The following is a 13,763-nucleotide window of genomic DNA, read 5'->3' as shown; positions in this document are numbered from 1 at the left end:
TTACAGCACTTCGCTTGTACGCTCAAATCATGGAAAGAAGGCCATAAAAATTGAAATTGAAATTAAAAAAATAAAAATAAAAATAAAAATAAAAATGAAAATGAAAATAAATCATGAGACAGGTGAATAATTGTTTTGATGTCTATCTCATCGAACCAACTTATCCTTCCCAAGAAACGCTGCCATCGGGTCTGCAGCTGCACTCCTCGATTTCTTGTATGCCTCCAGCTCCTCCTCAGTAACCCCCTGCTGCATCTCCTGCAGAGTCCGCTTCCCCAGCCTTGCATCCCCGGATTTAGCCCGCCTAGCCAGCTGGGATTCTGCCTTCGTAGCCTCTGTCTGTCCTCGTGTTTCTTCTTCCTCTTCCTCCGCGTCTCTGGCCCTTTCCATGTCGTTAAGCAACAGATTTTGAGCTTCCTCAAACGCAGTTTTCCCTTCCTCTCCCGTACAGTAGCTGTTTTTCACCGTAGAATGACAACATGCATATCCCCATACGAAATTCGACCACCAGCTGCCCCAGACAGAAGTGTGGTTATTAATATACACGTCCTCAGCATACCTCGACTTTGCTACCTTTTTAGGCGCTCCCTTAATTGCTCCTGTTTCGTCATATTCGACGAATCGTTCGTTCTCGATGACTGCAGCGTCGCGCAAAGGTGCCGGTTGCAGATACTTCTCGCCACCGTATTTCTCCAACAGCGCCTGTCGTTGTGCCCTGTACTTCTGCTCCGCTTCCTCCTCCCTCTTCTTTCGAGTGTACTCACCCGATGTAGGATTTGCCTGAATATGCTGTCTGTCCTTATCGCCGCGCTCCTGGGATTCCCACGCATACCGCTGTGCCCGCTCAAATTCAGCTGCGTCACCCGAAGCACGGATAAAGTTCTCCTCTGCAACAAGGGCGGCAGCTTGATCAGATTGCGCACCCATATCCACCATCCGACGAGTCTTGGGGTCGTATCTGGCCGAGTCAAGGTCCAAGTTCAGCAAATATTTGGCAGTATCCTCTCGTATCCGCAGGTTGCGTGTAGCAGTACTCTGTTGCCGACCCATGTCGGACTCCTCCGCGTATCTAGCCTCCTCCGCACCAGTAGCCACCTTCTCCTTCCCCTCCTCCTCCTCCTCATCATCATCATCGTCGTCGTCGTCATCATCATCATCATCAGTCTCGCCAGCCAGTAGTGACTCCTTTCTTGCGCGTTCTTTTGCCTTCCTCTTCAGCGCTTCCAGCTCTTCATATTCCTCCACCACATTGCGATATTCCGATGCGTCATAGCCATTCCACCTATCCCGCTTCGCATCCCAGTCCAGATCCACGTTTTGAATCTCCTCGTCCGGCTGTATATCCTTCCCCGTCCATTTAGCTCCTAACTTTCTCGGGCGGCTCAGACAGTCTTTCATCTTGTGGGACATGGAGCCGCAGTTCTCGCATGCACCCTTGCGATATTTGCTTGCAACCGGTCCAACGCGCTTCCCCCTGTCGTACCATTTTTGTTGGTCTGTTTTGGATTTCTGGAGACGTTGATGCTCAAGATAGTCATTTGCCGAGGACGTGTCATCGACGTAGAAAGGTTTCTTGGAGATGAAGCTGGGAATGTACTCGTTGCGCTCCTTTGCCGCCACATTCATCGGCCTTCGAGACATGGTGATTCGATGGACAAGGAACGATGTCTCAGCACAGAGGACTCCACTGGTAACCGGTTCCTTACTAAAGATCTGACTGATGGCTTCACCAGTAGTTAGAATTTAGAGTGCCTCTGGAAATTGATTTGAAGATGTAAACGAATCAATCCCACATGAATCTGAGTTGCCCGATCCAGCAATTAGCCTAGTCCGCTGTCCATGTCACGTGGTTTGGCGCCACCCAGTGCATCTTGATGACCTAATGTACCAGAACCAATCTCTTTCTTCTACGCGTCTTCGCATCAACCTCGTCAACCTCGTCAAAAGCAAGAGACCAACGATAGTAGAAACCCAAGGCTTTCTGTTGGATTATGCCCTTTTTTTTTTTTTTTTTTTGGACAAGTGCTTATTCGTATCATTTTATTGCCTATGAACATTTCATCAAACCCAATGCAATATTTATCCCTAAATTGTCCGCGCCCCGGTAGCAGATGGAAAAGTTTCAAGTGCTGCTGAATTGCATTGATCACTACCAGGCGATACCTACAGCTTTGGACCCTGAGCTCCCTCTCGGTGATGGTACCTCCCCGAAAGATGCACGTCCAAAGGTCCCCGTCATCCGAGTTTTCGGGGCGACGGAAACGGGACAAAAGGTGTGCGCTCACATCCATGGCGCATTCCCATACCTGTATATCGAATATCAGGGTAGCTTGAATCCGAAAGAAGGTTAGAAAATGATAACGAGGGGAAAAAGAAGAGAGAGAATATCAAATAAGCAAAAATGCAAACAACTTCCCTATTCATTTTTGAATCTATTCCTAATATAATATTCGTAGTCAACACTGCCATTCGCACCCTTCACATGTCCGCCGATCATGCACTGGCAGTTAGCTATCGCCGAAATGCCTATGAAAGGAAAATCTCCTATGTCGCCCACATCACCCTCGTCAAGGGTGTTCCGTTCTATGGGTATCATGTTGGATACAGGTTCTTCCTCAAGATATACCTGTTCAACCCCATGCATATGAATCGCCTTGCAGACCTGCTGCGACAAGGTGCTGTGATGAAACGCGTCCTGCAACCTTATGAGAGCCATCTGCAATATTTGGCGCAATGGATGTGCGACTACAATTTATACGGTTGCGCATACCTTAGGAGCAGCAAGGTTATGTTCCGTGCGCCGATACCAATCTACTCTGAAAACCTCACTCATCGTTGGCATGATCGGTCAATTCCACCGGGATCGGTCTCCGATATTTCGACATTACCACGACAGAGTCATTGTGATTTAGAAGTTGACATCCATGTTCAGGATATTGTAAATCGCCTTGAGGTCGAGGAGCGGCCAATACATCACGACTTTGTGGAGATGCTTCAACCGATGCTGCCGGACAAGAAACTTGTTCCTAGCTTGGCTGGGTTGTGGGAAGAAGAAGCCCGAAGAAGGAGGAGGAGGAGGAGGAGGAGGAGGGATAAGCGTAATCCTTCTGATGTTGAGAGCAGCCCTTTCCGTCCCGATGAGCTGGTTTCGATGTCTGCAGATCCTAGGAATAATGGGCGTGGTGGTTGGGTTCATGAGGAGGAATATAAAGGAAAGGTGGAAGCCATTGCGAATGCGGAACATCTTGGGCGAAAGCCTGCCTTTGCGGATTTCGTATCTACGACACCCTTTGAAGCTGCGGTTAAATCTGCATTGAGTAGCGTTGAAGACCTGTTTCCTGAGAACTTGAAAGCGGCGCAATCTGAGGATTTAGGGGTAGGCGATGCCGAAGCAGATGAGTCCCAAGCGCATGTCGAAGTCGACGAGAGCCTCATTTCTCCTCCTAATCTGGAAAACATCTTCTACGATTCGGATGATGACGCGAACGAGTCTTTTTTACATGAACAAGAAGCTGAGATTGCAAGTGACGAAGTGGAGCCCAAACCTAGAGAGGATCCTGCCAATCCGCTAGACCTTAACAACAAAAGTGGCTCAGGTGCGACAATTGATGCTGTTGTCGCAGAAGAAACAACCCTCTCGAAGCTGGAAAGCGTTGGGGTTCGGCCGTTGACTGGCTCGATTAATAGCCAAGATGATCCATTTGAGATCGAAGAGGAGTTTATTAGCAATCTAAAGCCCCCTGCTAAAACATCAAAGCGCCCGTTTTCATCTGGACTTCACGCAGATGCCAGGAATAAACGGCTTAAACTCAGCTACGATAACAACATACCAGTAATACACGATGTGGTTGGTCATAACGGAACGGGCAGGTCCTTGCTGAGAGCTCTACCCATAGATGAGTCAACAGAGGCAGAACTCGCGACAGTTACTCATGCCCGTGTAACTCAGTCGAAATCTTCCCAAAAGTCTGCCGGAAAGACTTCCAAAAATCAACGAATCTCCTTCCATGTTGTCAAGGATCCTCATGATCCTGCAACTACAGCAAGATTGAGCCAACTGGGTGATGTATCGCACAAATTAGACTCACAGATTCCAAAACAAGGTTCGAGTCAACCAGCCCAAACATTCCAATCGGAAAATACACGCCGCACAAGTGACGATTCTTGCAAGTTAAAACAGCCAGGGAAGCCTCCATCCCCCGTTTTGAAGGTGCAGCGATGTCTATACCAATCGTTCAATATACCGCCAGAAGGTAAACTTTATAGTTTCGTTCCTCAATGCCCTTCTCCTTCAGAAGTTCTAGCGACTATGAACGACGATGGCCGGCCATCTATTATCTACCAGGGACCTCATTATAGCAACGAGGAAGACGTCCCTGATCGCCCCCGGGAGTATGCTGGAAGAGAGTTCAAGCTAGAGAGCACCACGGTGCCTTACTTACCTCCATTCGATCCGACTGGGGAGTCTCCTGCAATGTTTGGAGAAAGGCCTCCTATTATTGTCGATAGAGATGCACTCGAAAGAGATAACAACAGACTTCGTAGATCTTGTTCACTACGAACTTGGGAGTTCGCACCAGCTGCTCCAAGCCTTGGTGAAGTTGTTGAATGGCTTGAAGAGGAAACACGTAAACGGAAGGAGGCTCAAAAGAACAGTGCCGCCGCAAAAAAGCCTGCAAACTCGTCTCTTTCCCAGGTAGAGGGGCCCACCCAAAAAGATCGCCATGGGTTCAAGTATTCCCAGAAAAAGCCGGCGAGAAAAGTACGACAAGGGGCTCAATATATGAGTGTCATGAGCCTCGAGATCCATGTAAATTCTCGTGGTACTCTTGTTCCGAATCCCGAAGAAGATGAAATCTCCTGTATTTTCTGGTGTGTGCAGGATGGCGATAATGACGTTGACGACGAGGATGATGAGACCAGCGGCCTGGCTGTTGGGGTTATAGCACTAGCGGAGAATGAGAGTCTCGCTGCCAAAATATCACCCACGATGGTCGCAGAGTTTGATGAAGAGACCAGTGAGCTTGATCTTTTAACCAAGCTTGTTGACGTGGTAAGACGATGTGATCCGGATATTTTGACAGGTTATGAAGTGCACAATAGTTCTTGGGGTTACCTTATCGAAAGGGCTAGGTACAAGTATGATTATGATCTGTGCGATGAACTATCTAGGGTGAAAACCGACTCCCATGGACGAATTGGCAAGGAGAATGATCGCTGGGGTTTCAATCACACGTCTTCCATTCGTGTTACTGGCCGGCATATGATCAACTTGTGGAGAGCCATGCGTGGGGAGTTGAACCTGCTGCAATACACCATAGAGAATGTTGCTTTCCATCTCCTTCACCAACGCATTCCGCATTATCACTACCAAGACTTGACTAAGTGGTTCCAGAGCCAGAGGCCTCGGGATATAGCAAAGGTTATTAACTATTTTGCCAGTCGGGTTCAGCTGAATTTGAAAATAATCGACTCGAACGAGTTGATTTCCAGGACTAGTGAGCAGGCTCGCATTTTGGGTGTCGATTTCTTTTCAGTTTTCTCGAGAGGATCTCAATTTAAAGTCGAATCACTTATGTTCCGAATCGCTAAACCTGAGAATCTCATCCTCATCTCCCCAGGCAGGAAACAAGTTGGTCAACAGAATGCACTCGAATGCCTGCCCCTGGTCATGGAGCCTCAAAGTGACTTCTACACCAGCCCAGTTCTAGTGCTTGACTTTCAATCACTCTATCCAAGTATCATGATCGCCTACAATTACTGCTATTCCACCTGCCTAGGTAGAGTGGTCGAGTGGCGGGGCCAGAATAAACTAGGGTTTATTGATTTCAGGAGGCCTGCGGGCCTCCTTGAACTATTCAAGGATCAAATTAACATCTCCCCCAATGGCATGATATATGTTAAGCAGGAGATCCGCAAGTCATTATTGGCTAAAATGTTGATCGAAATTCTAGAAACCAGAGTCATGGTAAAGGGTGGTATGAAAGCTTGGAAAGACGATAAGAGCTTGCAGCGCTTGCTAAACAATCGACAACTGGCATTGAAACTCATCGCCAACGTCACCTATGGATACACGTCTGCGTCGTTCTCTGGACGAATGCCATGCGCGGAAATTGCAGACAGTATCGTCCAGACAGCCCGGGAGACGCTAGAAAAAGCTATTGCTATGATACATTCCGTTGAACGTTGGAATGCAGAGGTGGTGTATGGAGATACGGATAGTGTTTTTGTTTGTCTCAAGGGGCGCACTAAAGATGAGGCATTTGATATCGGCGAAGAAATCGCAAAGACCATCACTAACTCCAATCCTCGTCCGATCAAACTTAAATTCGAGAAAGTTTACCACCCATGCGTGCTCTTGGCGAAGAAACGGTACGTAGGGTATAAATACGAGAATCGATCGCAGAAGGAACCCGAATTCGACGCCAAGGGGATTGAAACTGTCCGTCGCGATGGGACACCTGCGGAGCAGAAAATCGAGGAGAAGGTGCTGAGGATTCTGTTCGAAACAGCCGATCTGAGTCGAGTGAAGAGCTATTTTCAGAAACAATGTACCAAGATCATGAAAAGCAAGGTGTCAATTCAGGACTTCTGCTTTGCCAAGGAAGTTAGGTTGGGGACGTATAGCGATAAAGGGATGCCTCCTCCTGGAGCCCTCCTCAGTTCCAAAAGGATGCTGGAAGATCCGCGCACAGAAGCACAGTATGGGGAGCGTGTTCCGTACGTCGTGATATCTGGTGTCCCCGGGGCGAGGCTTATCGACCGATGTGTACCTCCGGAAGTCCTCCTTCACGATTCGCAGCTAGAGTTAGATGCAGAATACTACATTTCCAAAAACATAATTCCGCCACTTGAACGAATTTTCAATCTCGTTGGTGCGAATGTCCGGCAATGGTACGACGAGGTGCCCAAGTACCAGCGTGTGCGACGTGTAGAAAGCGCAGAAGAATATGCCTCCGCAAGCAGGGAGGGGGTATTCTCTACAAAAAAGACGCTGGAATCATATATGAAATCCTCGTCGTGTGTAGTCTGTCGGGAGAAATTGGACGAGGGCGAGGAACAGATTTGCAACGGTTGTCTGCGCGATAGCCATGTTTCGCTCCTACACATGAGGAATAGGCTGATGAAGGAGGAGAGGAGGGATGTTTATTTGAAGAAGATCTGCCGCTCGTGCATGGGCGCGTCGTGGGGGGAGGAGGTGAGATGTGATAGTAAAGACTGCCCTGTCTTCTATACGCGGACAAGACAGGGGTCACAATTGAGGAGTACGCGGACGGTTGTTGAGCCGGTTATTAGGCTTCTTGAGGACCTAAGTGAGGAGGGTCCACTTAGCTGGTGATGGCACCGTAGTAAACGATTCGGTTTTTTTTTTTTTTTTTTTTTTTCCTGGTCGATGAGTTGGGTGTTTCGGATACGGATTTGGCGGATGACCAGATGTTATTAATGACATATACCCAAAATGAGCTTTTATCATTTTTCGTCCTGGAAGTGAAGAAATTGATATCCCGCAATGGCCACTGAATAGATTAAATGAATTTTCAACAATCAATCCAATGACTTGGTTATTTAATCACAACATGTTTTCATAGTGGGAGACAATAAGCTCGAAATCCAAGATAAAACCGCAAAGTTAGAGATGGGAATATAACTAATGAACAGGAATGTACATCCTGTCCCGCTGCACATGTGAAAAATATGCCAAGATCTCAATGTTTTCTCTCACAAGCTGGTCCCATTAGTCGCGGCGTGCAGACTTTCTGCAACTCATTCTGGGTCCAGACCTGCTACACCCCGCCGGACACGGAGCAGATGGGTCATACTGCCATGCAAAATACGGATCAGTCTCGTTGGCTAAGACCTCCCCAATGAGGATGGTCGACGAGGGCAGGTCGTATGATCGCTCTATTATCTCCTGCGATGAAATGCGAATCTGGCTCCATCCTTTCCGGATCAGCGATTCGATCGATGATCCGTAGACGTATTCTTTGAACCCTGCCCAGCGAATGGCGGATGTACACTGGATTTGTTTTGAAAGAAACAATGAATGTAACAAATTTAGCAAGGGCCTGGTTGGAAATCTAGAGGGTGCTGATGGAGCTGGTGGTGAGGGAGAGGAGAGGAGAGACAAAAAGCAAGATTCAAGGTGCAAAGTTGAGGGATGTTTACCATTGAACAGCTTTCGGCATTACTATAGAGAGTAAGCTCCTTGAAGGCATTTAGCGTTTGGGAAGGGGTCATTTTGAATCGACCACTTTTGTCTGTTAGGACTTTGGTGCAGTTGGTTATGGCAGCAATTTCACCTGTGCGTTGAAAGGGTAATTGAATAAGTGTGGATCCCAAAACAGACAGATGGATATGAAAATCCGCATCGCTTTTGTTTGCTCCAGAGGGCGGACAGAATCCCAAACGCTGGTTTAGGGGTCAATACAAGTGTTTGGGATCAGAAATAGGAGTTTACCATGTGATGTCGGGTTCCCAGTTTTACTATTCTCATTTACACCAATGCAAATCAGGTCTCCCAATTCTCCCTGCTTAGTATGGTTCACGATAACGGTTCCGAATGCAGCGAAGGGACACGGAGAACCCAGGTCAGATAGTGCTTGGTTGGCTCTGCGCATCCAATAGGCCCTTATAGAGAATGGAACTCCATCCAATGTCAATTCTGGGTTTGTTGCAAGGGGATATTGGACGCCAGCTGAAGCGCTTGAATGCTGGGACCCAATAGCCAGGGTCAAGGCCAATATCAAGTAACAGGAGCTGTAAAACATGTCCAATCACAATTTCATATATACAATTCACGTATTTTGGTGTTTGAATAGACCGAAATTCCGTATGACGGACGGCAGGGTTGGAGGTAAACAAGTTTCATGGAAATTGTGATGTATTTGATGTCATGTCGTGGGGATGCTGCTGTGATGTTCAGAAGTTCGGACCTCCCCGTTTTTGGGATCTATTGATGTAACTAACTGATTGGCTGTTCAGAAATGATTCGCTGTTGATAGTGCCCGTTTTGCTCCTTTCTGGGATAAGATTAGCTTCATAACTCCAAGTTACACGGCATAGCTAAAAACGGCACAATTGATAATTTCTTTGCTGATAATCTTGCTGAGGATCCTCCCGAGCTTTTGATCAAGGATTCAAGAGTTGATCCCCCGGGGTATGACTTATTAAGCATTGCCATATGAAGAGTCTGACAAACCAGCAGAGCGGAGATGAATCGTCCATTACAGACCGTAAGGGGCCCAAGGTGAATCACTCATGAAGGCCAGAATTGATTGATTTTGATGTATTTGAGAAGTAGATCCTTCGACATATAAGGGTCAATTGGGTTTCATCCACAGCCCGAGCAAGTATCAATGATTCTCTCTTGTAAAAATCGGTCGTCACCCGATGCAGAACAGGAATAAGTTCCTGAGACTTACAGTTACCATTTGGAGACCCCAATGCTGAGGATGTTCAGAGACGCCCTTTGGACGTTGAAGTTGAGATTTGACTCATTCAAGGTTGAGAAGATGCTCAATTCGGAGTTTGTCCTGTTTGCCTCATTAGTCAGCTCTCTGCCTGTGAAATGCCAAGGTACCCGAAACTACCTCGTCTTACGGCCAATCACCGTCTCGGGCGAGGTACCTGTCCATGTTCATGCGCTGCCCGTCGGCAAGAATTGGCAGCCCGGTTCCAACTCCAGAGACCAACAACAGCCTCACACCTGTCCCCCAACTCTGCAGCCATCTCTGGAAAAGTGGCTGACCGTTAATCAACCTCAAGCTGTCGGGAATTGGGCTCTATCCATCTTGCTCTGAGGGCTGGCATTACGTCCATATTATCCGTTTTGCAGCTGTGCCTTCTCACTAAACTAAACTCTGTTTCCCGTTTCCTGATGGAGAACGTTAGATATCTGCTGGAATAGTTACCTATGGATTCCTTTAGTGGATATCTCCTCGTCTACGTTCTTGGTGGAGTCACCTTTATTCCGCTCGTGCTGAGCCTCGTCGCCCTTCATGCTTATCTGACCCTGCCACGATCGCTAAACCATGCCCAAAAGGCTGAGGATATAAAGGTTGATGTCCTCCGGCGTCCGACAGATGACCAGTTTAGCTTAAAATCTGGTACCGATGTGCTAGCAGAAAAGTTCCAACGAGCCCACGAGTCTGATGTGGCAGCGGGATACTTTGCGGTTTGCCGGGAATATGTGCCAGGCGGGGTCAATGGCAGACCCCCCGAGAGGACCACGCCTGTCGGCGATGTAGTGGCCGCGGAAAGCCCAAGCGTTTACCAAAGCATGTACCGGAGTATCTTCGATCGAAAACAAGCTTCAACCATTGATCCATCCAAAGGAAATGGGAGAAACACCAGGAAGGCCAGGAACGTATTTTTTGTGGTTCTTAGGTATGTTGTGTCCTCCCATACCTCATACCCATCCCGGCTTCTGGCAGCAGCAATGCTTACAATTATTATCCTTTCCCTGTAGACATGGCCATTTAATGCTCTACGACGATGCAGAGCAAATAGAAGTTCGCTATGTCATCTCATTAGCACATCACGACGTCAGCATCTACGGAGGGGGGGAGCTGATACCTGAAGGGGAGCTCTGGATTAAGCGGAACGCTATTTGTTTGACGAGGAAACCTGGATCAATCTCCAATGCGCTAGAATCGCGATCCTCTACATTGCCATTCTACCTCTTCTCAGAAAACCTTTCCGAAAAGGAAGATTTTTATTTTGCAATTATGAACAACCTTGAGAAGATTCCAGAATCCCCGGATTGCCCTCCAACACCTCAGCATTACGACGTGAAACATATCATCACCCTTGTAAAGCACATACATTCATCCGAGGAACAGCTTCAGACACGATGGATCAATGCGCTGATGGGCAGACTTTTTCTAGCAATGTATAAAACCCCTGTCCTTGAAGACTTCATGCGGAAGAAGATAACAAAGAAGATATCCCGAGTGAAAAAGCCCAACTTTATCACTAAGATTTCTCTCCAGAAGATCGATGCTGGGGAAGGGGCACCACTCATTACCAATCCTAGGCTCAGGGATCTTACGGTTGATGGTGACTGCTGTGTCGAGATGGATATCAACTACAGCGGAAATTTTCGCCTGGAGGTGGCGGCCACCGCCCGCATAGAGCTTGGCACACGTTTCAAACCTAGAGAAGTCGACTTGGTTCTGGCAGTTGTGTTAAAAGGCCTGAAAGGCCGCGGGCTGTTGCGATTTAAACCTCCGCCCAGCAACCGGCTCTGGCTTTCATTTGAAAGCATGCCACATATGGTAATGGCAATAGAGCCAATAGTCAGCTCCAGGCAAATTACATATGGCGTGATCCTTCGAGCTATTGAAAGCAGGATAAGGGAAGTAGTTGCGGAAACGTTGGTTCAACCTTTCTGGGATGACATTCCATTTTTGGACACGGAGCACGAAACTTACCGTGGCGGTATTTGGCATCACCCCCCAAAGCTCCAGCCGAAAACTGTGATTCCAGATGAAACGGAAGAGCATCAAGAAATCCCCGAACAGCTGGTGTCTCCACTCCACTTTGACGGGCCTAGCAGCAAGAATGATGCTATGCCAGAGTCACCCTCCCCGACCTTAATCGGCAGAAGAGGTTCAAAATCTATACCTTCCCACCTAGGAGACATAAGCTACTCAACCTCCACCAGCGTGGAAAGGCCAAATCGCTTAGACCCTCCTCGAGCTATCCGGTCGCAAACATTCTCTCCTGTCGCGAACCCTGTCGTTACCGCAGATACCGCAAATGTTGACCACACGGCTTGGGATTCGAAATTGGAAGAACGTGATGCAACAGCCACCATGATCGAGATTTCTAACCGTTCCCAACAGGGCTCCCCATCCAGAACTCCTGTTGGCTCTCCTCCAAAGGAAGCGTCAATATTGCACAAAACGCCAGCGCATAAAGACACCATTCCAGCTGATGAGGCAAAGAATGCCCATGCTCCCCCTCGTACTCCTTCGATTCGCGATGGATCATCACCGACCATGCAATCTAAACCCGATAGTCGACGGAGCTCCAATTTGTCCTTAAGAAGTGAGACGGCGATCCTGAGCAAAGCCCCTGGCTCTCCGCTTCCAGCAGATACACCGAATCCTAAAGGTCCCGAAAAACAAACTCTCGGACATATAGGTCCCATCGGATCAGCTGCTGCCGCTGCGCGAAAATGGGGATTGAATGTCCTTGGTCGGGGTGGAGAATCATCTACTAAGAGAGACAACAAACTAACAATACCAGTCCACCCAATTGGACGAGGACGCCCGCTCCCACCACCAGGCACTCCCCTTCCGCCTCCCGATAAGTTTGGATTCATGTCGAATACAATGCCCAAACCGATACGCAAACCCTTGCCTCCACCTCTACTACCGGCTCGACCGCCGAAGGATCGTCAACCTGCCCACAAACCCCCCCTTCCGGCCCGCCCCAGCCCGTCGATTAAGGGGAATCAAGAACATACGTCGGACGAGCTTCTAATAATCGAGGCACCCCTCGGTTCAGAACCGTCAACTCCGATCACAGATATGTCACCGGTCAAGTCAGAGGCGGTAAACTCCAACGATATTGGACATAATTCCGTTTCAACAGAACATGGAGATTCTGACTCGAACAGAGAGGTACTTGTTCCGGATAATAACTCGGACAGTAGTTCACAACTACCAGAAGTTGTTCTCCAGCAGGCTTCAGCTGTATCCGCAGAGGAGAATACAGATTCAGACGCCGTTCCGGAATCGACTCCCCCCGAACACACTCGAGATAATTCTCTTCTCATGCAATCGTAGGACTATATCCAATCACCTCTCCCGTCTCCATTTATTTCTTTTCTTTGTATTGTACGTATATTCAACCAGGGCGTTAGGCGATGACCTAGGATCACCCCTTTCCTTTCCTTTTATGTTTTTATGCTAGATTGAAGATAACAGAAGTATTCGTGTCACGGAGTTAGCTTTTTACCTTGAATTGGTTTCATATAATACCCTGCATATGGTATAGACACTCCATCCAGGGCATGGAGTGGCCGGCAACTTGCTTTGCAAAGAGAGCAAAGGAAGTTAGGTCACTGTTCTTTTTCCTGGCTCAGGAGCATGTGCGTTTTCTTGTTCGTTTTTTCTTTCTTTCTTTCTTTCTTTCTTTCTTTCTTTCTTTGGGAGAAGGTGTTGGGGGGCCTTTTCGTTGTTTTTATGCTCAGCATTTTGATAGTCTTAAAAAAGAGAAGATTTTATTGACATAGAACGAGTTGAAACTCTGCAAATTTATGGAATAGCCAATTTTCCGTTTTAGAGGAAATGTTTTTCTTCGCTTTTTAGTTTTAACCTGGAAGCCTAGAAGGAAGGAGATTACGCCGTCGTTGGGCAACAAAACTCGAACCTTCGAGAGGAGGTAGATGTCCAGGATCCGCGCAGTAAAGTATACGGAATCAAGACGCAAAGTACTTTCATGAATTTCGGCCATGGAATGTCTTCCAGAATTTACAAGAGCGGGCGATGATGTTTCCTTGCCCACCATTGTTTTAAACATGGATCCAAAATTTTCCAGATTGTTTGGCTTTTTATTATACAGGCTGAATAATCTAGATCAGCAGTAGAATATGCCCGTCGATCGGTAAAGATAGTTTGATGCACTCCTGATCGGCAATCCAAACCGTGGTTTGAGTTCTATACACGCCTGCATGCTCCAGGATGTGGAGAGATAAGTTAAAACTGGAGCTTCTTGGTTCAAAGCACAAGAAAACATCTTGCAAGAACCCCCAT

General features: G+C 47.6%; 5 protein-coding genes across 5 annotated transcripts; 3 read left to right on the top strand and 2 right to left on the bottom strand.

Annotated features, from left to right (window-relative positions):
- Nucleotides 1-147: 147 nt before the first annotated feature.
- Nucleotides 148-1,641, bottom strand: PADG_06125 (mRNA splicing protein SLU7; the record flags this gene model as incomplete). Its single annotated transcript, XM_010763239.1, has 1 exon — nucleotides 148-1,641. One exon carries the CDS (start codon nucleotides 1,639-1,641, stop codon nucleotides 148-150), a length of 1,494 nt encoding a protein of 497 aa, XP_010761541.1.
- Nucleotides 1,642-2,111: 470 nt separating this feature from the next.
- On the top strand, nucleotides 2,112-7,339 carry PADG_06124 (DNA-directed DNA polymerase; the record flags this gene model as incomplete). Its single annotated transcript, XM_010763054.1, has 2 exons — nucleotides 2,112-2,346; nucleotides 2,457-7,339. The coding sequence occupies 2 exons, from the start codon at nucleotides 2,112-2,114 to the stop codon at nucleotides 7,337-7,339; spliced, it is 5,118 nt and encodes a 1,705-aa protein (XP_010761356.1).
- A 396-nt stretch (nucleotides 7,340-7,735) lies between these two features.
- Nucleotides 7,736-8,768, bottom strand: PADG_06123 (uncharacterized protein; the record flags this gene model as incomplete). Its single annotated transcript, XM_010763053.1, has 3 exons — nucleotides 7,736-8,017; nucleotides 8,167-8,300; nucleotides 8,459-8,768. 3 exons carry the CDS (start codon nucleotides 8,766-8,768, stop codon nucleotides 7,736-7,738), a joined length of 726 nt encoding a protein of 241 aa, XP_010761355.1.
- Nucleotides 8,769-9,443: 675 nt separating this feature from the next.
- PADG_12039 (uncharacterized protein) lies at nucleotides 9,444-9,800 on the top strand (the record flags this gene model as incomplete). The annotated part of the gene is made up of 1 exon (XM_010763325.1): nucleotides 9,444-9,800. The coding sequence occupies one exon, from the start codon at nucleotides 9,444-9,446 to the stop codon at nucleotides 9,798-9,800; it is 357 nt and encodes a 118-aa protein (XP_010761627.1).
- Nucleotides 9,801-9,913: 113 nt separating this feature from the next.
- Nucleotides 9,914-12,794, top strand: PADG_06122 (uncharacterized protein; the record flags this gene model as incomplete). Its single annotated transcript, XM_010763238.1, has 2 exons — nucleotides 9,914-10,386; nucleotides 10,469-12,794. 2 exons carry the CDS (start codon nucleotides 9,914-9,916, stop codon nucleotides 12,792-12,794), a joined length of 2,799 nt encoding a protein of 932 aa, XP_010761540.1.
- Nucleotides 12,795-13,763: the final 969 nt, after the last annotated feature.

Source organism: Paracoccidioides brasiliensis, assembly GCF_000150735.1.
Source record: "Paracoccidioides brasiliensis Pb18 unplaced genomic scaffold supercont2.7, whole genome shotgun sequence".
Classification (NCBI taxonomy): Eukaryota; Fungi; Ascomycota; class Eurotiomycetes; order Onygenales; family Ajellomycetaceae; genus Paracoccidioides; species Paracoccidioides brasiliensis.
This window is presented reverse-complemented; position numbering and strand designations above follow the sequence as displayed.